Source organism: Diplotaxodon limnothrissa, linkage group LG16 (assembly GCF_057381915.1).
Source record: "Diplotaxodon limnothrissa isolate DT_005_m linkage group LG16, D_limnothrissa_male_GT1.1, whole genome shotgun sequence".
In the NCBI taxonomy this organism is placed as follows: domain Eukaryota; kingdom Metazoa; phylum Chordata; class Actinopteri; order Cichliformes; family Cichlidae; genus Diplotaxodon; species Diplotaxodon limnothrissa.
The window spans coordinates 7596487-7622173 of NC_140611.1; the positions used below are offsets into that span (position 1 = coordinate 7596487).

The 25687-nt window shown below is 39.8% G+C and overlaps 1 protein-coding gene across 3 annotated transcripts; it reads left to right on the forward strand.

Annotated features, from left to right (window-relative positions):
- The first annotated feature begins 3087 nt into the window (after nt 1–3087).
- Nucleotides 3088–25523, forward strand: LOC146615662 (interleukin-1 receptor type 2-like). 3 transcript variants are annotated; one of them, XM_085375221.1, is made up of 9 exons: nt 3088–3228; nt 19043–19120; nt 19515–19767; nt 20285–20477; nt 20884–21055; nt 22720–22782; nt 22961–23093; nt 23197–23351; nt 24300–25523. In XM_085375221.1, the coding sequence occupies exons 2-9, from the start codon at nt 19045–19047 to the stop codon at nt 24329–24331; spliced, it is 1077 nt and encodes a 358-aa protein (XP_085231347.1). In that variant the 5' UTR covers nt 3088–3228; nt 19043–19044; the 3' UTR covers nt 24332–25523. The 3 variants fall into 3 exon arrangements, with proteins under 3 accessions (XP_085231347.1, XP_085231346.1, XP_085231345.1); XM_085375220.1 differs by lacking the exon at nt 3088–3228 and adding an exon at nt 8226–8677 and having other exon boundaries at nt 24300–25522; XM_085375219.1 differs by lacking the exon at nt 3088–3228 and adding an exon at nt 18463–18962 and having other exon boundaries at nt 24300–25522.
- The last annotated feature ends 164 nt before the right edge of the window (nt 25524–25687 follow it).

A 25687-nucleotide genomic window follows, 5' to 3' on the forward strand; every position in this document is an offset into this window, starting at 1 on the left:
ATGTCAATACCAAAACAGTCAGTGGACTTTTTATTTTTAAATGTTTTCACAATGTTAATTATTTCTCTATGAGTTACAGCACCAATAAACATGGAGGACACATGGAGGACACATTCTGAGTAATATGTTTATTTAGGTCGTTATTATTTCTTGACTCTGGAATTTCTTTTGCTAAATTAAAGCCAACATTTACAAACAAATAATTAAATTCATTTGCAATGTCTTTAGTTTTATCAAGCACAATATCTTTATCTTTTTTTAAATAATCTGGATAATTCTTATTTTTTGAGCCCTTTTTGATTATACTGTTTAATATCCTCCATGTTTCTTGTGTGTTACTTCTACCTTGCTCCAATAATTTTTGGTAATATTCTTTCTTACTTGTTCTTATAATATTTACTAATCTATTTTTATATAACTTGTACTTTATTTCAGCATCTTTTGTCCTCTGTTTTATGAATCTCTTATATAGATTATTTTTCTTTTTACATGCATCTTCTATCCCCTTAGTGATCCATGGCTTATTTGATCTGTGATGCTTTCTAGTGATCTTCATTAAAGGACAATGTTTTTCATATAGTGAAATTACAGTTGATAAGAATGCATCATATGCACTATTTGAATCTTCATTTGCAAAAACCTCATTCCAACTGTGTTCCTTTAAGTCCACCTGGAGGGCAGCAATGGCTCTTGTTGTTCTATGTCGTATCATATTAAATATTTGATTCTTTTGTTTAGTTTTAATCCCAAAATAATTTTGAAAAATTGCAAAAACAGGAAGATGATCGCTTATATCAGTTATAAGAAGTCCACCTACTATTTCATGGTCAATTTTATTTGTGAAAATATTATCTATCAATGTAGCTGTATCAATTGTTATTCTACTTGGTTTTATAATTACAGGGAAAAGGGAGTTGTTTTCTGATGTCCACCTTGACAGTCCTTTTCATAATCAAAGTCTTCCTCTTCAATATCTCTGAATGGAAACCTATAATCTGTGTCCAAACTTGTCATTTATGTGTTTTTGTTTTTGTTGTTGTTGTTTCCATTGTTTTTGAGCCGTAAGGCCAGAAACACTTTCCATACCCATTGTTCATTATCCAATCGTCACTTTTCCAATAGATTCCATAGCATATCCTGATTTCGCTTCTTCGGGATTGCCATTTAGTCTTATCATTATTTTGCAGTTCCTCGTCCATGTCGCTTGTATCTTATTTTGTTTTCTCAGGCTGCGTGCCAGTCTTGCAATTTCAGCAGTCTTTTTTGTTAAATGTTCATTTAAATACACACCAGTCCCTTTTAGCTTCTTACCCTGTTTCAGTAACTCAATCTTTGTTTTGCGACTCACAAACCGAAGAATGATTGATGGCTTTGTTTTACTGTCTTTTCTGATGATGCTTTGTTGCTATAAGTTAAGGTTTTCATAGGTGGTAGTGAGACAATCTTTCTTATATGTGTAGTCACACCTGAAAAGGAATTGATATTACAGGGCCATCGTTACATGTGTTATGAAAATTATCACTGAACACTTGGACATTTGCTGGGTTAATGAAGTCCACTGAGCAGGTTGGGGAGGAGAGGATGTTGTCTAAGCTAACATCCATCATGGACAGCCCCTCCCACCCCTGCATGAGACTGTACGAGCACTGAGCAGCTCGTTCGACAGTAGACGTTTACACCCACGGTGTAGGAAGGAGCGCTACCGCAGGTCATTCTTACCAACAGCTGTCAGACTCTGTAACACAGTTTAACAATTTTTTGGTTATCTTACTCATCAGCTTGTTTGTTCACCCTACATGCATACGAACTTCAGTTGCTTATGTGTATAGGACTTCAGTTGCTTATGTGTATAGGACCACTTTGTGTCTTGCATTTATATTTTATATCCCTCTTGCTATAAGATCTGTGTAACCACCAAATTTTCTTATTTGTGGGATAATAAAGGTTTATTCTATTCTATTACCAAGGTGAGCTGACTCTGATGTAATATCTGTCCTGCTGTCCACATCATCCTCCACATGAGAGACCCTGCAAACCCTTCATCGTTTGGCAAGATGTGACACAGAGCAGTGGGCAAACAGACCCAAACATTTCACAGGAAAAGGTTTTCGAGTGGGATCTATGGAAACTTGTTTTCACCATTTAAAAAAAAAATTCCAACCATAATATTTGGGGTTATTAGCTCACAATTCCTTGTTAGGTGTCTCACAATTTTTACTTAACCCCTAAGTTTTAGCTAGTAAATTGAAATTTTGAGATACCTAATTTGACATTTTGATGCCTAGTATTTTTTCATTGGCAGAAAAAGGCTTCCATAACGAACCCTTGTGTACAGTGCAGGCAGTGTCCCTATTCCACAAATGTAAGAGTGCCTCATTTTCTACAGTGTGAAATTCCAGAGAATAAATGTGATTCATCTGCAGAGCACAAGCAGTTTTAAACAGTTCTGTGGTTCTGAGTACCACAGAGGCCTATAAAAACAAGGCCATGGAAACAGTCACCTAATTTTAAAACCACATCCTTGTTTGCCCTGTTTCACATACATCCAGTAAAGGGCAGATATAGACAATCAAACACCGCCACACCAACATCTAACTGCCTGACTGACTTTGTACTGTAACAGGGGAAAGTTCTCGATTCATCCTCTCCCCAGAAACAGGCTAAAAAAGCGCTCAAAGTGCAGCAGGACCATTAAAATCAAAGTTTAGCATCAGTTGAAACACATTTCACGGCTAAAGCTCGACGTTGTGTCAGGCTGACTCCCCGTGCAGCCACAAGAGGGCTCAGTGTGACCGTCATAACACGCAGAAATGTGGGAGACAGACGCACTCAGGCTGCTGGAACCACTTAATGTGACAGAAAACGGAAAAAAAAAATCACACACAACAACAACTGCACTTAAAATAAAGATTGTTTTAACAAGAACTAAAAAGGTGCTCCACAGTAATTGGCGTGGAAGAGATCAGTGTATGTGTGAATCACCCGAACAGCACGCTCTCCTCCCAAAGATTGCCCAACATGTTAGGACATCATTTGGCTTTCAAAATATCTCCCAAAAAGGAAATTGCCACATGTGCTTAAGTCCTCACAGAAAGAGGAAGTATGAGCTGCGAAGGACACGTCTAAGATGAGATTTTTTTGTTTCCACCTTAAGATGTTTTTACAAGACTTTCACGTAAACTAAGGAGGCGGTTTCCTTGACAGAAGGACTGACATAACAGCAGTCTGGTGAGTTTCCTGTGTTAAACAATGGTATCTAACACCATAACATCAAAACCTCTGAACTCTAATCATCCATGATGCTTCTGCATGTGTGGCACTCAACACAGTCTCATTTCTAGATCAGTGTCATGTTGACCAAAACAGATTTGGTACGAAGTCCTGTCGGTGACGTAAGCGCCAGACAGACTTTAACACATTTTTTTCTGTTCCTTCAAGAGACAGATTCAAATGATTTTCCTACTTTTAATGCTTTTACGTACATGTGCCCAGATATTTTACAAAAGCATTGCTCACTGGAGCCTGAAGTAAACCAACAGAGGACTCAGAAATAAAGAAAAAACACGTGATATTTATTTAAGCTACTTTCTTCTCACAAGCACACGCCCACAAACACGCTCACAAATGCAGTTGGCATGCTCCCTCTTAACCGGTGTCATTTAAACATGGCAGACCAGCGGCTGGATAAAGGATGGGAGTACAATGGTCAGTGTTGGGGAGTAACGGAATACATGTACCGCCGTTACGTATTTAGAATACAGTTACTTTGTTGAAATAAATGGATTACACAGCAGAACTTTCCTGTTTCATATTGTGGCGGGTCAGGACTGTTTGGGTTTGGTTTGACAGCTATGTTCTGTTGTTCCAGGCGGCAGAGTTACGGTTGCCATGGTTACAGGGCGACACGCGCTCTCTCTGTGACTGTGTGTTTCCTGGGTGAGAGAGCGCCTTTTTGTTGTTGTTGTTGTGCTAAGCTAATAGGCAGAATGCTACAGGCATAGCCCTAAAGAATGTAGCCTTATGGGCAGTGTAGTCCGTGCTGCAGGGAGAATGGACTGCCATACCCGTTATGTGTCTGTGAGCGCGAGGAGGGAGAAAAAGGAGAGTGGAAAAGTAGTTATCGTAGCAGAAACGGGAGCGGGAAGCATGTAAATATAATAATAACCACTGCAGCCAAGAAGAGTGCCTGACGAGCCCAGTTGTAAGTAAGCTATTACGACTAGACTGTATGCTGTGTTCATGTTTTCCTCCGAAACAATAAGTTCCGTTGGAGCAGCCTTTCAACTCCTCTCTCTGTCTCTCGCTAGCAAACTTGACCCAGACAACAAAGTAAAGCTATTTTTCGGCTACGAGCCCAACACCAGAGGTCCCTTTACTATGGTTCGGACCCGCGGACCTTCAGTAACAGTAATAAATCACAGCAATAGTACATTCACGTAGTTGTAAAAAGCATGATAATATATTAAGTAATCCAAAGTATTCAGAATACGTTACTCTCATTGAGTGACGTAACGGAATACGTTACAGAATACATTTTGGGGCATGTATTCTGTAATCTGTAATGGAATACATTTTAAAAGTAACTTTCCCAACATTGCTGGTGGGATGTGGTGAAATCTTAAATTGTTTTAATGGCTCAGTGTGGGGAAAAGAATCATAAGTCACAATCATTTCTATTGAGAGCTCCAGTAGATTTTCTTAGTGTGCAGGCTGTAATCAACTGACCTGCTGCCCTCTGTGGATGTCCACAACTGCAAACTAACCTGTTTATCCTGCACTAACCTGTAGAGCAGGGGTGGGGAACTCCAGGCCTCGAGGACCGGTGTCCTGCAGGTTTTAGATGTGTCCTTGATCCACTTGGCACCGACACTGGCACTCGAGGCCCGGAGTTGCCTACCCCTGCTGTAGAGGATTGTCATGCAACCTTTAAATAACATAGTTCGTCTACTTCAGTTTGTTTTGCAGCACGTTTCACATATGAAAAAATATAATGTCTCATGTACAGACCCAATATCTGATTTAAAAACATTTGAAATTTCCAGTTTATGAAATATCACTTAGCAGCCCCTACCTTTACATCTAACCTCTCTCCTTCCTCTCCTCTCCTGTCCTGTCTTTCTTATCTTTCTCTATCTCTGAGTGACGTTAGCTCTCTTTCTTCTCTCTCCATCTGAAATACAACAGCTGAACCTTTAGCTAGACTGTGAGACAAACTGCACACAAACGGTTAAAAAGCGTTATTTCTTTTATAATCGCTCCTCTTCTGTAACGCTAGCTAGGCGCTGAGGTACTGATATTTATGTAAATGTAGTGAGTAAAAGCAAAAGGTTGCCAGAAAAAGAAATACTCAAGTAAAGTACAGATACCTGAAAATTGTAAATACAATATCACAAGTCACCAACAGTCTACACAGTGAGTAGGCAGAGAAAAAGGGAAAAAACCTTCAGGTTACTCACTTAAACAGAAAAGAGAACATTTGCTGCGTGAGCTCGGGATATGTCTCACTGCTGAATTGTAGCTTTGAACTGGTACACATTTCTCGCAGCACATCCTGTTTGAAAATGTGACATTTACTCAGGGATTGTACTCGATGTAGGGCTTGACTCATATCTTGACGAATGGCTGTGGCTCATGGGGATTCCTTTATCCACTGGGGAAGCCCGGGTGTGGCTTCACACCTCTGTATAATTGCTTTGGGCTTGACTCAAGAGACTTTAATTGAATTTCTGGAGGAATTTTTTTCCCCTTATCATTTGTTGCTTTGATGGACTACCTCATCTCAACTTTTTGAATGGGCTCTAGTTAGGACCCAGTATGTCCGGATTCTAGGTTATCTGAGTCAAGTGCCGAATACACAGATATGCTGAAGCATGTTTTAAGGATGCCTTCCTGTGGTTTGTGTGCTTTGACATTCACAAACACGTGGTTGCCTTATTAATGCTTTAATGCAGCGGTTCCCAAACTTCTTTTGCTGGGCCCCCCTTTGTTTTACATGAAAAATGTTCGCGCCCCCCCACACGCACACGCATGCATGCACTAACACATCCTCCAACCACACACACCCATATTTTGCTCCACTGCGGTTTATTTCACACCTCAAACATTTAGTAAACAATTAAGCAAATACAAGTAAACTGCAATAAATAAACCACTAACTCTTTTATGCTACGTCCGCACCTACGCGGGTATTTTTGAAAACGCAGCTGTTTCATCCACACGTAAACGGCGTTTCGAATCAGCGAAAACTGAGATTTTCCTCCTTTTTTGCGTTTCCGTGTGGACGAGGAATACAGAGTTCGTCACGCAGCGTCAAAGGTATGTGCCTTTTTTCATGTCACGCTGTGCGCCACGTTATTGTTTACATGAGATGAATTGCAGAATGGCAGATAGAGACAAAATACTGTTAATCTGACTATCTGCAGGTTTTACACGCTTACATATAAACACGCAGTTACTGTCCCTCCATTTACAAAGGCAGAGGCGTCACGGTGTGATTATTTTACGTGTAGTTTTTTTTTTCCTGTGTAATAATATTCAACATTGCTATCAATACATTTTTCAAAAAATGCCTCTCTGTGCAAAATGGGTTTAAAAACATAAACAGCTGTTTGTCTCTGATTTAGACAGGGGGTTGTTATTTGGGTGTTTTTTTACAGTTTCTCTGAGCATCTTGGGATGAATCTGCTGGGACGTCTACTCCTTGGGAAGATTGGCAGTTGTCTTGAATGTTTTCCATTTCTGAATGATCTTTTCACTGCATAATGATGGACTTCATATTGTTTGGAAATGGCCTTATAACCCGTCTAATATTGACGGGCTGAAACAGTTGCTTCTCTGTGATCATTACTGATGTCTTTCCTCCTTTGCATTGTGTTGCACTCAGCATCAAGGCAATTAAACCTCTGCGATATTGATCTTGTCCGTTAAGTGGCAGAGGGGGGTGTTAATTAATTTCAGCTGCTTTGATGTTAAATTAAATACAGGTGCATTAGAGGGGCAACAGTGAAACAATGGCATCTTCCATAGAATACCAGAATTGGTTAGTTCACCAGTGATGCTCAGTGCTTTTCACAGATGAGAGCAGGATCACCCTCAGCACATATGACAGACACTAAAGTGTCTGGAGAAGCTGTGGAGAAGAAGGTTTTGCTTGCTGTAACATCATCCAGCATGACCGGTTTGGCGGTGGGTCAGTGATAATCTGGGACATATCCATGAAGGGATACACAGACCTTTAGAGGACAGGCAATGGCACCCTGACTGCCGTTAACATGCCGAGTCCAAGGGTCCCTCTCCACCTGCGTCTCAGCTTGAGTCCATTGATTCGTCTCTGCAAGTGTGTGAGCACAATCCTGAATCCAAGAGTTCCAAACAAACAGCCTGAGTATAAGGGTCTCTGTCTTAAATGCAGATACCTGCTGAGCCTTCTGTGGAGTTCCTACATTGTTCCTACCCCCAAGCCTACACCAGGGTCTCCTTTGTTGTCAGCATCAGCCTTCTTGTTGTCAACCACCTGCTGCGACATGTGATTGCTCCATCTCAGCTCCTGGGCTCCCATCCATCTTTCAGCGTATTTCTGTCTCAGTGATCGCTGGCTTCCACACAAGCCTCTAGAGGAGTCCCCTCTCCTCCTTCAACACAGTCTCTCACTGAACCTCCACTGCTGGCATGTTGTCCATCTGCCTGACGTGTCCCATCACCAATGCCTGTCACCACTCAAACCATTAGAGGGTTTCAGTCACTGGTCTCTCAGGCAGCCCACAGAGTTGCTTTATCTGCACGATTGGCCACCTGGCCGGCCGTACGAACCGCCATCTTCCCCATGCTTGCCTCAATGCCGAGCTGATCCCAGAACTGTGTCTTGTGTGTTTGATTTTCTGGCTCCCTGCTTTTTCGCTTTTTGTTTGTAGTCCTGCTTTGGGGTCTCGTCCTCATTAAATCTGACAGTAAGGATATACAGTTTTTCTGCTTTCTGCTTCTTCTGGCTTAATCTTTTCAATTAGAACTATAATAGCGTGTATTTTCTTTTCCGCCAAAGTAAAATGAAGCGTTTTAAACATGCTTAGGGTGAATTTAGTTCTTCTGTTAATTCATTACATTATAGACATTTCTTTGAAAGCAAAGACTTTTTTTCTTTTGCGGAAAAAAACAACACAAAGATTTCACATTTCTTGCTGAAATCTTGCAACAGTTAAATATCCTGTGAATGAAAAGTGAGTTTTCAGTCATATTTAACAACAAATATAAATGTGCTTATGCTCTTGTAGACAATATGAGCAACTAAATATATTGTTTATATTTAACATCCGTGTTTATGTTATGGGCGTTTTTTCTGGTTAACAGTTAGTGAACCAGAATAAGTTATTTTTAGTTAACATAGCAGTGAGGGATTTGATTTCGGGAAGGTTTAGCTGATTTAACGCTGTGTTGAAATGCAAAGGAAGGAGAACAGAGAGCTGAGAGGTGCAATCCAAACACACTCTTCCTCCTCTGTGTCTGTGCGTCGTCCTGTGGAGGTGGAACAAAGCTGTTGAGTCACCGGCTGGGCAGCACGTTTGAGATTCCTCTCTGCATGCAAGGGTCAGAGGTGAGATTTCCTCTCTTAGGTCTGCCGTGTCGAGTAAACTGTCTCATCCTTCCTTCGCCTGTGTTGTGCCTCGGTGTCTCTTTTTCCTAGGTGAGTCAATATTTACCACTTACTTGTTCCTAAGCTGTTTATGTTCTTAATAATTTCTGACTTTTCTGGGGCAAACTCTGCCACTGAATGTGGCCTCGGTGCTCGAATTCTTAGAAATATGAGGTCTACCATTCGCCTGTTTACTTTTTCGAAAAAGTGCGTTTGTAATGTTTACCACAAAGGAGGCACACTTCCTTTCACACTATAGTAAAGATGCCCACTGCAGCCAACACAAATGTTTGATTTTTGAGCGATGGATAGATCTCATAGAGCAGGAATAGCAATACTGACACCTTTTTTCTTGTATAAAACTGACAGATGATGAGAAGAAAAAGGGACGATTTTCATGCCAAATCAAAAACCTCACATTAAAGGAGTGATTCATTTAGGTGCATTCTGGGTGGTTGTTCAGTGTGGGTTGTACTGTGCGGTTTTCTCGCAGTTTGTCATCTCCAAAGCTTATGTAGGAGTTCTTCCTGCATTACCGTGACTGAACTTTGTCAACATTGTATGTGCTTTTTCACATCCTGCAATGCCATGCAGCTGAGTAATTCCAGACCAACAGACTCATCAGGAATATTCTGTCCTAAAATGCCTAGAAAGTTTACAGAATATTATATAATGATGACATGACATTAAGGTCTTTAAATTTCAAATTTATCGATTCATGTATTTTCATGTATTTTCAAGAAAGGTAAAATGATCTTACGTGAACACTTTGCTGTCGCTGCACCCTGATAACAGGTTCCTGTAGCCACAGTGCTGTTTGTTTTGTGTGTTATCAGTACCCTGCACAAATATACCCAATGAAGGCTTTGATGACAGGAATGAGAGATTTGATTTAGGGAAGGTTTTTCTGATTTAATAATGTATTGAAATGCATATCGTCAAATCAGTTCAAGAGTTACACAGAGAGGCATTTGTTTGTCATGTTGTGCGGATATTTCAGCTTCTGTCCTTCCCCTTTAGACCTTTCTACCTCCCTCGGGAGTTTGGACAGTTATTTATAACTGTTATTTGTTTTAATCCAAGAGCAAATGTAGATGGCTGCTGCAGATGTAACATATGCACAGTGGTTTGGCTAGAAAATAAGAAAAAGTTGTGTGGGACTTCAGTCATTTTTCTGTTGTGTTAAAACAGGTTATTGCCCCATGTTTACATCAACTGTACATTGACTCTCCTGCTAAGAAAGAGGACACTGGATTTATTCTTTAGCATTATAAATGATGCATATGGGGATTAGTCAATACACTTGGTTCAGCTCTATAAACAGCAGCTTAAACACCAAGCTTGAACTGTGAACAATCCACCTGCAGATGTATGAGAGGGTGTCTGGTTGGGATATTTTCATAAACAATAGCCTATGAATATTTCTGTGTTGAAAGAGCAGGGTGATGAGGGATAGGCTAGACTGATGCAGGAGGAAATTAAGCAAATTGTCAAATATTAGTATAAGGAGGAGAAAAGAGGAAATTGAAGCAGGCACAGCTTGCTTAAGGCAGGGACTACAGGGAGTGTACACAGTGATTTGACAGCAAAGGGAAAAAAACAAAACACTTGTAGGCTTCAGCTTCTCATGTGGATACGCAGTATAATCCCTGAACAAAATCTTGTAATTCTGGAGCATTCATCTGCATTCCCAAGCCTGCAGTTTGTTCGAGTTTAATAATAATAATAATAATAATACATTTTATTTAAATAGCGCCTTTCAAAGCACCCAAGGACACTGTACAACAGATAAAAACTGGAAATATACACAATGATAAAAATAGAAGATAAAAGTTAAAACATACAGAAATTTAAGAATAGGCAATTTTAAACAGATGAGTTTTGAGGGTGGACTTAGGTGAGTGGCGGCCGGTGAGTAGCGGCAGCCAGTCGCGCCAGCGTTCACTCAACCGGAAGACCTGGCTCATTCACAGCTGTATGTTACTGCTGCTCTTAGAAACTGTGTTTACTTGGACATTTAGACCCTTCTACATTATGTTCTCTTGCATGTTAAAGGTAGATAGCTCAGAGGAAAAATAACAGAGCCACAATAGAAAAAAACGAGAGCAGCCTTCTCACAGAGGATTTCACCTCAAACCAAAAAGCACAAACAAATTACCATTTCACACTACCTGCAATATTGTTTCCACAATGTGAAAAAACACAGTCACACTATTCATGTTCTCAGGCTCGGCTGAAGGAAGGGTAACTCCCGTTGCTTTCCCTTTTTCAGAGCTAAATGAGTCATGTATTTTGATAACCTCCCACAAGCTCCATGTCTTAAACTTAAGCCATTAACCCTTGTTCAAGGATGGCACGGTTTCTGCAGGCTAGTTTTAGAAAACTATTCCATCACTATTTCTGAGACGTCTCCCTTTGCGCTCTTAAGGGCTGAAATGTCATTTATATTAGAAAATTCCCACATTGTTCGTCTCTTATCAGGCCAGCAGGGATGGTCATCCTCACATTTCCGGGAAGGCTTCCTCATACCGCATCTTTAATTTAAAACAGAATTTCTCAGACATGGTTAAAAATAACTTGGTTTAGCAAACATGAGAACAAGATTCAAAGTGTTCTTAAGGACAGCGTGTTTCCTTTCAGCTTGTGAAAATAGTCTGATCTGATGCTTAACAATCAAGAGGCGTGAGCATCCTGAATTAGAGTGCAGAAAATTCTCTGGGTGCAAATAAAAACCTAAATAATTAATAAATATAAAAATACAGATATTTGGTTAGGAAAGGCTATGCAAACCATGAAATTCAGGTGGCGCTTGAGAATGCAAACACTATTTATTGGATTTAAAAGCAGCAACAGAAGGTAGAAACTTGGAGGTGCAAGAACAGGCGCACAGATTCTCCTCCTCTGCATATTTTAACAAATCCACAACAACTATACAAAGGAAAATAATCCAAAAGTCTTAGGCGTTATTTGAGCACACTAGGCTGTGTGCTCAAAGATAAGTCATCTTTATGACTGACCTACAGGGTGTGTCAGTCTTGTGAGCAAGTTGTTACTTTTATTGCTGGTTGATGCGATTCATTGAAGATCTGGGTTTCAATTCTCCATTGAAATCACATCCTCTTCCCCTTAAAATAAAAAAAAGTTTGTTGTTTTAGCTTAGCTAAGGACTTTTTCATCATTCTAGGAACATGGAAATGTTAAAAAGCTGACATTTGCCACGTTTCTCCAAAACATTTCTGCGCTGTTCAAACTATTCACAAGATGGGGTTAAATGAGGTTAAAGGCAAATTGGAGGAAGAGCAAACTGAAATTGAGTAAACATGAACATTTAAATGAGTTAAAATACTGCTTAGAATTTTTTAAGGACAAACTTTAGCAACTTAATGTTGGTTTCGACTGATCAGTCAGTCAAAAAGATGAACCCTGAGCAGTGCTTGAGTATTGTGATATTTCCCTTCCTGAAGTCCAGAGTTTGTCTCCTACAGCTGCGAGCTGTTTGTTAACAGCAGTTGAAAGAACATTTTGTTGCTGTTGCACGTTTATCTGAATCACAACCGGAATCTGTATGTTTATGGTGACGCATACAAAGTTTGCAACCTCTGTTTAAAGCCAATCACTGCTGAGCTCACCGCTGTTTGTTTCCACATCATCCTTGATTTTAAATATTTGACTGCCCTACAGAAAGCACTTGTTGTTTCAGGCTCGTGCAGTTTTAAGCTGCTACACCAAACCTGCTGACAAACTAATTTAATTCCAACATAACATGGAATTGAAAGTAAAATCCTGAGCTACGCATGCACGTAAAGTGTCTGTCTTTTCCTGAGATGTTCGTGTTATCAGTACCTTGCACCTGTGACCGCTCTTCAGTGTATGTGGCAATCGCTGCCCTATAAACAGATGGACAAAGTTCACATGACTGAACAGATCTGTAGACCAAATGAACATTTAACCAAATGTAAACAGAAAACAGACGCTTGTTCCTCTCTGTCAGTTTGCTGTAGCGAAATTTAAACATTGCACAAATTTGGTCCGTTAGCGAGGCCCATTTCCCAACAGCTTCTGTAAGTTTTCTGCCATGCAAGCATTTTCAATAACACTGCTGTGGTTTACAACATACAGCTTGACTTTGTCCAATGAATGCAAACAGAAAAGGTCGTGCTGAAGATGATTAGCAGATTTTATAAACTGTAGATTATTGCTTTAAGATATCTTAAGATACGAAATGATTTCCAGCAGCCTTGCTCCTCTTGCGCCCTTCCCTAAAGTGGTTATCAACACTATGATAACGATATTCTCATCAGCCATTCACTCCTTCCACCATCTGTTCCCAGAAGCAGACATCTTTAGTGCTGCTTGCTCTGGAAAAACTGCATCACTTTCTTGTTTTGTGCCTTGACTGAAACTTAATCGGGGAGGTTTAGATTCAAAATGCTTTCTGATTAATTCATCCAAAACTTTTATTATTGTTATTATTGTTATTATTGAACTCTAATGACATTATTCAGAATAGTCATTTATCTTATAGTGGGTCTTGGTACAACTGCTTAGTATTGGTGTTTTAGCTCCTGTCCCTTTAAGTCATTTTTGCTCTGATTGGCTACCCCTTGCAAACAAAAGGTCTGAACAGCAAGCGAGTGGATACACTGTGATCAAAGGCAGATTTGTGTGCCTCACGCCGGATTCATGGTCCTGTGTTAAATTGACTGAACGAGAATAGATCGAATTGAAGAGAAAACTTCACTATATAGCCTTTTGGCAGTGACAATACAAAGTAATGGAGGTGCACGATACACAAAAGTATAAATACTGTCATTGGCATCTGTGAAGGCTACATCATATGGGAGGTCTGCTGTGAACTGTGCATGGTGAAGCTAGCATGTCACAAGTCTGTCATAGCTGTGTGGCCCTTTGTAGATGGAGTGTGATCTCTGAATAACAGTCAAATAGCTCCCAGCGAATATTAAACAGTTATGAGCTATTATAGATGATCCCTTTCTACCTGATCTTGAAGATCTTAAAGTAGACCAAAGACTGAAAAAGAGTTTATCTCTACTTTTGTTTTACTGAGAACTATATTTAATGTGAGCTTCCACAGTTATTACAGAGTATTTATGAGGGGGAAAAAGCAAAATAAAGAGCATAAGGTGTCCGCTTGAAGTTTATTATTGACTGTAGCTGTAATAGTGCATAAACTGTAGATCTTGCAACACTGCCAATGACAAAAATGATAGAGAATTTCTCTTCCAAAAACCCAAATAGTGTTCAAAATAGGCAGATCTTGGCTGGGAAACCTGCTTCTTTCCTGCCAGGAAGCAATATTTTGAGCTGCACTGATTAGCCATTGTCTGCAGTTAAGGATGTTTCCAGTAATGTGTGAAAGTGGTACCAAGATAAGGTGCTGAAAAGTGTAATATTACACAACTATAAATCTATTTGGAGTTAAGGTGGTACACCACCATTTCACAAAGAGTGCATGTGTGGCTCTGAGTCATTCAAAAGTACAGTAAGAAAGAAAAAGTTAAGCGTCATCTGACTTTTGGTAAACATGAGCTCAGTCTGAATCCACTGCGCAGCCAACCTCTGGGATCCCTGACCTGCCCGCTGGTTTACACCTCCGGTGACTCACTCGTTTCTGTCTTCTTCAGCCTCATGTCTGCAGCGTGACCCGATGAACCAGTTCACTTCTTCCCACGCTCGCCCCTCTCTGCCTGAACTTGTCTAAATAGCTCAACTATGCACTGGAAGCAGACACAGATATTGGGTCTAAAATGAATTAAAATTCAGTTCTCCTTTTATACCTTGAAAATATTTTTTGTTTAAATCTAAAGACCACTTAGCCAACTTTATTTTAAGCCGTGCTTATTTTCCATTATTTGTTTTGCTTTTATGAACAAAAACTGAGTGAATATAAGCTTTAGATAGATGGAGCCTGCTTTTGCATGCCTGTTTCTCACAGTCAAAATGTTGTGAACCTTTTCTTCTTAGAAACGAGATTTCTTCAGAAGAGCTTCTGCTCAAAACAAACAACAACCACTTGAAAAGTGCACGTGTAATCGAGATCCTGTGTGGTTTGCATGCAGTGTAAAAAAACACAAGCCAACAATAAAAGCACTAATATTAGCCAAGTCTCGATACCAACCAATATTGCCTTTGACGGTTGGCCTGTGAACCCAGGATAACACTTATTGAAGGCACTGGCTTGTTTTTATCTGTGGTGTCACACTGCATACTGGTTACATTTTTCCCAGAAAGATGTGAAACATTTTGATGAAACAAAACTAAACAAACACCACTCAGTGTTAAGACACGTTCACAGCGTTCACTGGAGCCCTCTTTAACCACAAGCAATCTCCCATTCATTATAGTTTTCCCATCAGCAGTAGCTCTTCCTGTATCGTGATACACAGGTGAGAATTTTGAGGTTTCGATCATTTCCTTTCCTTCTTCCCACAGCAGCTGCACACATTTCGTTGCTACTGTGTTCTTCTAAAAGCCTTTGCTTGCCTTGGTGCAGATTGTCAAAACTTACCATACCGATTTGTGATATTATGTACCAATTTATTTCTTTTTACTTAAAATTGCAAACGACTCAAGATGTGCTGATAGATTCATTATCGGACCATCGCGAAACATCGGGTAGACAATGCAATGAAATCATGGTCATATACACTAAAAACAATTTCTGCCCCAAAGCTGTTAAAGCATTATAAACGTTTTTAAATTACTACTGATGGGAGGGGGGGACAATATCATGAAAGCCGGGACTGGCACACACATTTGTTTAATATCTGTCATTTTTTTAAATTTATATTTCCTTTTATTTTTTTCTATATTTTATCACCTTTTCAACACAGGAAAGCACTGCACTTGTTTTGTGTGAAGTTTCCACACTATCTGCAGCTACAGACTCTGCGGGTGTGAAGTCACACAATGTTAGAAAAAAAATCTGTCATTAAATCTCATCTGAACGTGACCTCATACAGAGTATTACAGCTGCTGTTTCAACCAGTTCAAGCATGTATGCTAAACTACTATTCATACAGAGTTTCAGAAGATGGGTGGATGAAGTCGGTGGGGGTGAGGGGAATTTATGAAACAATTGAGATTTTATTTTAACTGCTTGTGTGCTGTTAATGACAGGTTTCTGTACCATATTTAGGAAAGCAATGTTTTGTTTTGTTTTCTCCTCTGGCGCTTTCCAACCACATCCATGCAAATAATTCAATAGGAAGTTAAAACCAGCAGTAACAGTCATTTTGGATCAAACATGAATGGATCTGTTAAGATGTTAATCACTCAGTAAATCAGCATGTTTGATTCAGATCCATGTAGAAAATGTACCGAGTAAGTCACTCCTTACTCAGTACACTCATGTCTGCCTTCTGCTTTAGTCGTGTACTTTAATTGTAACTGAACCTGATGACTGGACTCATGACTGGACTGATTGTGTAATACCAGTACTAGTTCAGTGAAAGGCTGGTAATATGTAATTCTAAGTTAAATGCCATTTTCTCTGGTCTTCTATTGGTTTTAATAATTGCCCAGACATATGCGTAAACCACACTGAACTGATGAGAAAACCATGCACATTTATGCAAACTCATGAACTGATGTCAGCCAGAAGAAACAAGGTGCTCAGGTGTGAAAAAACCCAGATGTTGCTTCTAACGGCACTTAAAGCTGGTACTGAATTCCTGGGAAGATTTTAAATTTTATTGCTTCTTTATTAGAAAATGTCATATGCTGGGCTTCAACTCAGATTCTCTGGAACTTTCAGTCACAGGAGCTGATTCAGGGAACTAAAAGGTCCCTTCAATCCACTGTTTTTACACATGGGAACTAAGTTACGGTTACTTTCACACAAAAGCTGGTGAAGCAAGACCATCCCTCTGGCTTGTTGGGAGGTGTGGGCGTGTTTATTTCTGCTTGAAAAAGTAACTGCTGGGACCGTAACATTTTACTTCTCTGATTCACTGCCGTGGTTGTAACAAGCACTGCACCTTCTTTACATTCGCCCTCGCTCTCACTCGACCACACCCTGCCCTTCTGTCTGTGTCCCTGTCGCCTCCAGAATGTTTTCATAGAGGTGGCCATACAGGGGTGACACACCATAAAACCAGAATTTCCAGTTTTAATATGCTGTCGGCAAATATAGTTTACTTGAAAAAGTATGACAAAGAGCAAAATGAATGTTCTGCCTGGTTAATTGTCGATATCAGCTGATATCACTAAGAATAGGTACATATCAAAACCAAATAAGATTTTAAAATCCATAATAATCTGTTTTGATTGATTGATTGATTGATTGATTGATTGGAAGTCTCAACCATTGTTTTAATGATTCTCAGCAGAGCCGAGCAGAAGCATCGGCTCTCCCAGAATGGAGTTATCCTTTAACCCTGGAGAAACCATGGGGTCAAATTTGACCCCATGGTTTCCCTAGTAAGCCAATGGGGTCGGCTCTGGCCCCATTGGTTCTCCAGGGTTAAGAGCAAACTTGGTCAGGAAAGACAAATAAATATTACAATCATATAAGAATTAGAATCATAAATATTAGATCAGGCAAGAGTGTGAACTGTTGCCTGTCTCTATGTTATGTTATGCCCTGAGATGCACCAGTGATCTGTCCAGGGATTTGCACCAGCTTGTCTGCAACCTTATTACATTATTACCAACATAGGGCAGTCTTGCCCGGAGGCACTAAGGCGGGGCAGCAAATTTTGGGGGTTGCCCAGCGACCCCCTTGGTGGCACCCCTGCCCTGTACAGGCCCACATTTTGCACCTTTTGAAGACAAACTCTGGTTTATCTGCTTGTAAACACAGTCCCTGCTTACATGTTGTTTAAAACTAGATCAAATGTTCAGTGCCAAACACAACGGGCTAAACAGCCGCAATCTGTCGAGGTTACCAGGTTACCTCACTATGTGTAAACAACCACATTAAAACTACGGACGCATGCAGTTAAATCAAATCGGTCTCAGCGCGCACTTTTTTACTACAAGCCACATTCACATTCATATTCGTACAACACTTTAACAGTCATAATCACACTCGCACTCATCACGGTGGATGCGATAGGAGCAATTGTGGGTTTCAGTAAACCAATGACCATATTAAAGTGGGATTTGTTATTTGTTATTTTATTTAGTTCAAATTGTGGTGCTTTTATTTTGAAGGTCAAGCTTGCCTGTGTAAACAATCATTACGCTGCGTGTGTGTAAGTGGGCGTAGGCTACCGATGTGCCAAAAAGTGATCGTCTGCCAAAAACTGATTTCTGGCATTTGCCAAAAAGTAATTACAAGTATTTAAACTGCCATGAATAAACTTTTGGCCTTTAAACAGCGAAGCATATCAAATGTATCCCTCAATAATATAAAATAAGTCATCTTGAGCCACAAAACAACATTGGTATCACAAGCTAGAAGCCGCAGTCAGTTTTTGACAAAGTGACTAAGAGGATAGCAGAAATTGCAACTATATAACAATAGTTCCATAAAGATATTTTTAGTGGCCAAAAGGGGACTGGATTGGTTTTAATGTTGGTACAATAACGCAGAGTCATAAAGATACTTAAAAAACAGGTCATTTTAAAATTTTATATATAACCCCGTAAACCCTGTTCACTAAAATCTACTTACCAATATAAGTAAAGACATTACACATCAAAACAAACAAACAAAAAAACACACACACGGCAACACTGGAAATCAGTTTTTGGCAAACGATCACTTTTGTGCTCGTTAAAAAGTTTGGGCAACCAAACTGTTCTAGAAGTGGATAATTGTAAAGAAACCTCGGAAGAATGGCGACTATCCTTGTTTATCTTAGTAAACTTTATTTTATGTGTTTTTGGCGAACTAATGGAGGCTTGGGTTGTGCATTTACTTAGTCCCACTTGACACTTTACTGTCTGGGGGTATGATTTGCATAGCAACAAATCTGATGTCGTCCGACACTCATACAAATTCACCAGTTTTAATTCAGTTCCTCCTGAGGGGTTAATACATTCCATGCAAAAATGTAGAGGCTGGCCAAGGGAGCAACACTTAACACTGGACTGTTATCAGGAATTCTGGGTCTGCTTCCAGTCATAAAGCATTACGCAGCATTTTGGCTTACACACGCAGCTCCTCAAATACCAGAGCGCTAGTCATTCACGATCAAGAGAAGGAGCTAGATGGCGTGAGAAAGGAGAAGTGAGCAGGAGAGAGAAAATATCAGGCAGTGTACAGTTAGCTCTTTCAGTTTCTCTGGTTTTTGCTGGATTTTAAAGGCTCTTGGGCTTTTCACATTCTCTGGATGTAATTTAAAGACGCAGGAAGACCTGGCACTAGGTCAGCTGATTTCCATTTCAGGTTTTTGCTGTGACTCTTAGCATGTTCACTTCTAAATGTTCTGTATCTTTGTTTTTCAGCCATGGGTTCAAGTTCAACACTGGCAAGCCTTGTGTTTTTCCTTGGTTTGTGTGGAATCTGTAGCGGATTTGAACAGGGTGAGCTGAGTAACACTGCTTCACACACACACACACACACACACACACACACACACTGAACACATTAACAAATTTTTAAATGTTTCTGTAAATTTATCATATGTCATGTTTTTGCCAAGCTGCAGTTTGAGCCACTAGCATGATCTGAAGTATTTTATTGCCCTCTTGTGGCCAGGGATAGAATTACAACAACACTGATTTTTAACTCTGCTTGGGAAAGTTCAAGTAAAAATACATGGAGCAGGAAATATGTCACATCTCAGTTCAGTTCAGTTCAATTCAATTAATTTCAAACAAATAACAACATTATATTTGACTTTGAAATGTTTGATTTCTCAGCAATAAAAGGTTAAATAACTATTTTCTCTATTCCACACTTACATGTATGTTGCAGAGAACTGTACTGACTACAAACTCCAGTTTGAGAGGGTTTTCTCTGTTCCTGGAGATGTGGCTATGCTGAGAAGCACACTGGTGTCCTCAGACGTCTTTGATTTCAAAACTGTCCCGTACAACATCACGTGGTACAACTCGGTGTCAGGCCAAGAAATCAGCAGTCAGACTGGTCACATCCTGGTGCACGAGGAGACTCTGTGGATTCTCAATGTAACCATGAATGACAGTGGGGATTATGTGACCATACTGAGGTAGGAAGCACTAGTAGAAGTAGAAATATTAGAAATGAATAGAACACAGTATTAATTTACACCTTACACAACTCATCGAACTGCCTCCATGATCTATCAGTAATCACAGTGAACACAGAGTGGTTTATGGCTTTTACTGTATTGGAAATTATAATAGGAGAATGACGAAACCGCCCAGATCTCAGTACTTTCAAACACTTTTATTCCGATTGCCGTTCACACACGGGCTGCAGCTTTGCAGCTTGCAGCCACACACTCCAACAACAACAACCGGATTCCGCTCAGGTGCGTCCGCCTCCCGTGCAGCGGCACTGCTGCAATATTATCTATCCCCAACACAGAATTAGATTTAGATTTTCAAAATCTAAGATCAAGATCCCTTACAATTCCAACAAATTTAATATTAATATTGTTTGATTTTTGACTGTGAAGAAGGTCAAACAATGACCCTCACTGCCAGGGCGAGTGTGCCCAATTATCTATTCATTTATAATATTTCTGCTTAATTTCCCAACAGGACTCCTTCCCACTGCTACAGGGAGGCTAGCCGACTGGTGGTGGATGAAAGACCTACAGGAGAATGTGGAAGGCCGAGGAAAGCTTATCAGCCACTTACAAAAGGAGTCACTGACAATCTGAACTGCCCTCTGAAGAACGAAATGAATAAGCTGAACAGCTACAACATCTCTTCCTCCATCAAGTGGTACAGAGTGAGTTCTCCAGAATTGTTGTTGAGTGCTGCATGAAACCTAATGGTTTTAATGGAGAGACTGCACAGTAGCTGCAGCCTCAACTATTTACTACCACTATTCCAACTTCTATCAATACCAGGAATGTATTGAAACTCTGGGGAGATACGAGTGTTTAAAAATTGCAATTTGACTGACAGCAGATCCCAGTCTCGGTGTGTTTGTGTGCGTGCCCTTTAATTTTGTGGAAGGGAAACAAACAGTTTAATAATATTAAAAATCATGGAACTCTTTAAATGTCTATCTGAACAGATTAGGAGCATCAAAACTATCCCAGTGGCTGTAAACTGTTCTCCAATTTAAATAGTTAACATTTTTCTTCATGCATTGTTAATTTGAAAAAAGACTTATGCGTTTCTCCCTCTAGGGTTGTGACCCCATAGAGGACGGAACAGGCAGCTATGAGTACTATTGGGGCACCAAACTGAAAATTACCAGTGTGGACCTTCAACACAAAGGCACTTATACCTGTACTCTGACATTCACCCTGGGTGGCATCAAAGGATCTGTGTCAGAGACTATTAGCGCAGAGGTCAAAGGTGAGATTGTAGATTAAGAGAAACACTGAAATGAAGTGAGGGGGCTATGAAGTGGATGAAGTGTGGAAGGGCAGTTGGTCCAGATGACATACTTTTGTATGCTAGGAGAGGAACTTTGGCTCTGAATGACGTAGTCAGGAATGGTGAAGAAGTATGTGAGGGAGGCCATGTATGAGGACAACGAGACAGTGGTGCGGGGCGCATTCGAAGTGATAGAAGGTGTTTAAGGTGGGGGTGGGACCAGGGATTGACCATGCTGTTTGCGATAGTGATGGACAGGCTGAAGATGAGGTCAGACAGGATTATGATGATGTGAATTATGATGTTTGCAGACCTGTAGTGAGAGCAGAGAGCAGGTGGAAGACAACCTAGAGCAATGGAAGTATTGACTGGAGGGAAGATAATGATAATGGCGGTTTGGAGATGGTGGCAATGATAAAGAGACAGGAGGCCGAGCTGGGGGATTTGAAGATCTATATAGGTTTATACTGGGTGTGACAAAAATGATTAAGATTAGCATTGAACATATCAGAGAGGCTGCTAATGTTAACAGTTTGGAGATAAATGTAAAGAGGAAAGGCTGGGATGGTTTGGACGCATGCAGAGGAGGGAAAGGGGCTATGTTAGACATATAATGCTGAGGATGAGCATCCAGGCAGGAGGAAAAGAGGTAGAACACAGAGAAGATTCATGGATGTAGTGAAGGAGGGCATGTGGAGGGTGGGTGTGACAGAAAGGGGCAATAGGGATAGGGCGAGATAGAGGCAGATGATCTGCTGTGGCGCCCCATGAAGGGAGCAGCTGAAAAAAGAGGAAGAAGACAACAGAGTGATTTTTTTTGTCCATATGTAAAGATGAATTATAAAATAACAGTGATGATACAATAAGTAACTGTATAGATGTGCACAATGCTCTTCAGTCATAAAGCTGGTATTTCCGAGCACTCAACTTGGTTTTCATTTACTTGGGTTTGACTGTGTCATAATTATCCCCCGCTAAGCCTCATGTAGCTTATAGGTTAGCACCTAGATACCTCAAATTATGATTCACAGATTCACTTAGTGAAAATTGTTATGTTATATCTTGAACAAGCATGTGGCACAAGACGGGGAAATACAAAACAAAAACTGTGTTTGCCTTGGGCTACACAAGATAAAGACCTCGTCAGGAGCCCCCACACAGCTGAGAAGGGCAGCTGTGTCTTTGTTCTGTTATTCAAGCAAGGTTTATGTTTGACTGCTAACTGACCGTGATATCCACTTCAGTTAGTCAGGCATATACAGTAACGCCCTCAAACACAAACAAAACAGAACAGAACAGCTCCCAAACACTTGCAAGCGAGCTGAGGTATCGTGACTTCTATACTGAGCGCAGTTGAAAGGACAGAATCACGGTTGCCCAACACATCCCAGCCCAAAGGCCTCAAAGACTATCTTGACACTACTGTACGTTGACAAAAATCCGGTGAAAAAAGCATAATCGCTTCATTTTAACAATAAAAATAATAACAGAAAAAGAAACATCAGTTGTGTTAGTAATAATGGTTTCTTAGGTTTGCTTACTGTAAAACTGTGAAAGAGAAATATGATTCAATTTCCATTATATCTTTGTGATTATTCAACCTCTACTGTAAGCTACACAGTATTTGATGTTCTCTGTTTCAGGGGATTACTCTTTGGTTCCACAAGTGCATGAACCCTCCAATGATGTAATCAAAGCACAGAGCGGTAAGTCCTCTAAGATCTTCTGAGAAATGTGGTGTTCTGTTGATTTCATATTTATGTATCTCAGGCTTCATTTAGGCCAACATATTGGGTTGAAAGTCACAGACTTCTGCAGGGAGAGTAAATGCTAAATATACAGTTTCATGTTTATACTGAGTCACTGTTTTGCGCATGTTTTCAGGGTACAACTTCAGTAAAAGGTGCCTGGTGTTTGTGCCGGATGTTGGGAAGCCTATCGTTGATATTTATTGGTTGGACAAAGATGGATTCTTTGAGACTAACACCTCTCACCGTGTACACATGTTAGAACAGCGGTCAGTACCTTAAATCTCCATCAATTTGTTTTATTTGCTTACTTTTGAGAACGTTGAGACTTTTGGGAATTTTAGGACGATCTCATCTCATTGTCTTCAACAGTTTGCTGCCCCAAGATGGCTCCAGTAAAGGTGCGTGGTTAGAGACCTGGCTGATATTTTCTGAGCTGAAGGAGGAGGACTTCAACATAAACTACACCTGCCGTGCGTACAGTGACAGGGGCTTTCCTGAAAGATATTTCAGTCTGCAACCAGCAGGTAAAAACATTATATCTCACCTAATGTTGCTTACTAACCTTGAGGACTAGTGTATGTTCTCCCAATCAGTTAATCAAGTAATCTTTTCTCTAAAATATGAAAAAGAAAGAAGTCAAACTGACTGGTCAGTAGGTGGTGATTTCTCTTATACCAAACAGAGCTTCAGAGCAGCTTAGGACTGCAGTGCAAGTTACCATGGCGATGTACTCCAGTAAGAAGCGAACCTTCGTAACAGTGAAAAACCTGGATTTGAGCTTAGTGAAGTTACCTCACTAAACTCAAACCATGCTTTGTGTAACAGTCCTCAAAGTGTGAACGAGCACAATGTAAAAAACTTTTTGAATAACATCCGGTCAGTGAAAAAATTATTAACATTTAATCCACCAAAGCATTTCTATTAACTTCTTTTATTCATGTTGACTAGTTTTATATTATTTCACATGGGATAACTTTATTACCATGACAACAGATGTTCAAGGTAAATAAACTCCCAGTCAGACTAATCACAGGTCTCAGCACAACGAACTTTTAACTACAAAATATTAAAGAAGTCTATATCCAAAACATTATCTGTAGAAGATATTTATAAACTGTTACAAAGAGTTATGATTATTGTTTAAGCTTTTTATTTATTTAGTTTATTTCATCACTGCAGTCGGCACGCTTTGAAAGGACCAACCTGAATTGGACTGCAAGTCTTTGTTCAAAGTGATAATAAGACAGGAAAAATGTTAGCATAATTTAAACATCTATTTAATATCAATAATTACACCAGATGCAATATTTTCATTAAGGGAATTGTGCCAGCTTTGAATGATGATCTTTTTTATGAAACTGAAAAATAAAATAAACTAAAGGGAAAACTGTTGTAAAGTAAATCAAATGTTACATTTTTAAGGTTCACTCGCTTTTTTGACATTTAATTCTCTTGGTTGTTCATCTCCCCAGATTCAAACATCACCGTTGTAACTGGTGCCTGACTGTAACGCACAGTAACCAAACTGATGCATCAGCAAAGTACTCCATCTTTATCAGGTTTGCCTGTAAAATCCACTTATAATGGCTGCTAATCAGCAAATGAATAATTTTATGTTAATTATTGAGGTTGTAGTTTGCAGTGGGGATTTACTGGAATGAATTAACCAAATATAAACAATGTTTTCTTTGTAACGTGGGAAAAATGTAATAGAGCTGTTGTGTTGTACTGCACAAGATATTACTACTGCAATCAGTGTCCACTGTATATACACATATATATATATGCAATAAATATTCTGAGCATGTTGTTCAGTAGACGAGTGTTGTGTTAATTTACAAACCTTTATATCTACACATTTAAACGGCAAACCTAGCTATCCTAAAAGAAAGTGGTTTGAGAAAATCTTCAAGGTGACCTGAATGTTTGACTTTTTATTTTTATTTTTATTCCTATTTATTCTATTTATCCCCTTCGTATATTTTATTTATATTGTCTCTGTATTTATATATATGTGTGTGTGTATAACTCTGTAACTTCTGTCGGTGCTGTGCTTTTTTGGAAATCGAATTTCCCAGAGGAACCCACCCGAGGGATTAATAAAGTTCTATCTTATCTTATCTTATCTTATCTTATCTTAGTGCAATGTACCAGTCATGATGTTTTGTTGCTATAAGTTAAGGTTTTCATAGGTGGTAGTGAGACAATCTTTCTTATATGTGTAGTCACACCTGAAAAGGAATTGATATTACAGGGCCATCGTTACATGTGTTATGAAAATTATCACTGAACGCTTGGACATTTGCTGGGTTAATGAAGTCCACTGAGCAGGTTGGGGAGGAGAGGATGTTGTCTAAGCTAACATCCATCATGGACAGCCCCTCCCACCCCTGCATGAGACTGTACGAGCACTGAGCAGCTCGTTCGACAGTAGACGTTTACACCCACGGTGTAGGAAGGAGCGCTACCAAAAGGTCATTCTTACCAACAGCTGTCAGACTCTGTAACACAGTTTAACAATTTTTTGGTTATCTTACTCATCAGCTTGTTTGTTCACTGTACATGCATACGAACTTCAGTTGCTTATGTGTATAGGACCACTTTGTGTCTTGCATTTATATTTTATATCCCTCTTGCTATAAGATCTGTGTAACCACCAAATTTTCTTATTTGTGGGATAATAAAGGTTTATTCTATTCTATTACCAAGGTGAGCTGACTCTGATGTAATATCTGTCCTGCTGTCCACATCATCCTCCACATGAGAGACCCTGCAAACCCGTCATCGTTCGGCAGGATGTGACACAGAGCAGTGGGCAAACAGACCCAAACATTTCACAGGAAAAGGTTTTCGAGTGGGA

Coding starts and splice junctions, on each gene's coding strand:
- LOC146615662 (XM_085375221.1), top strand. CDS start 19,045: ATGGGTTCAAGTTCAACACTGGCAAGCCTTGTGTTTTTCCTTGGTTTG. Junction 19,121..19,514: donor CTGTAGCGGATTTGAACAGG/GTGAGCTGAGTA, acceptor TGTATGTTGCAG/AGAACTGTACTGACTACAAA. Junction 22,783..22,960: donor TGTAATCAAAGCACAGAGCG/GTAAGTCCTCTA, acceptor GCATGTTTTCAG/GGTACAACTTCAGTAAAAGG.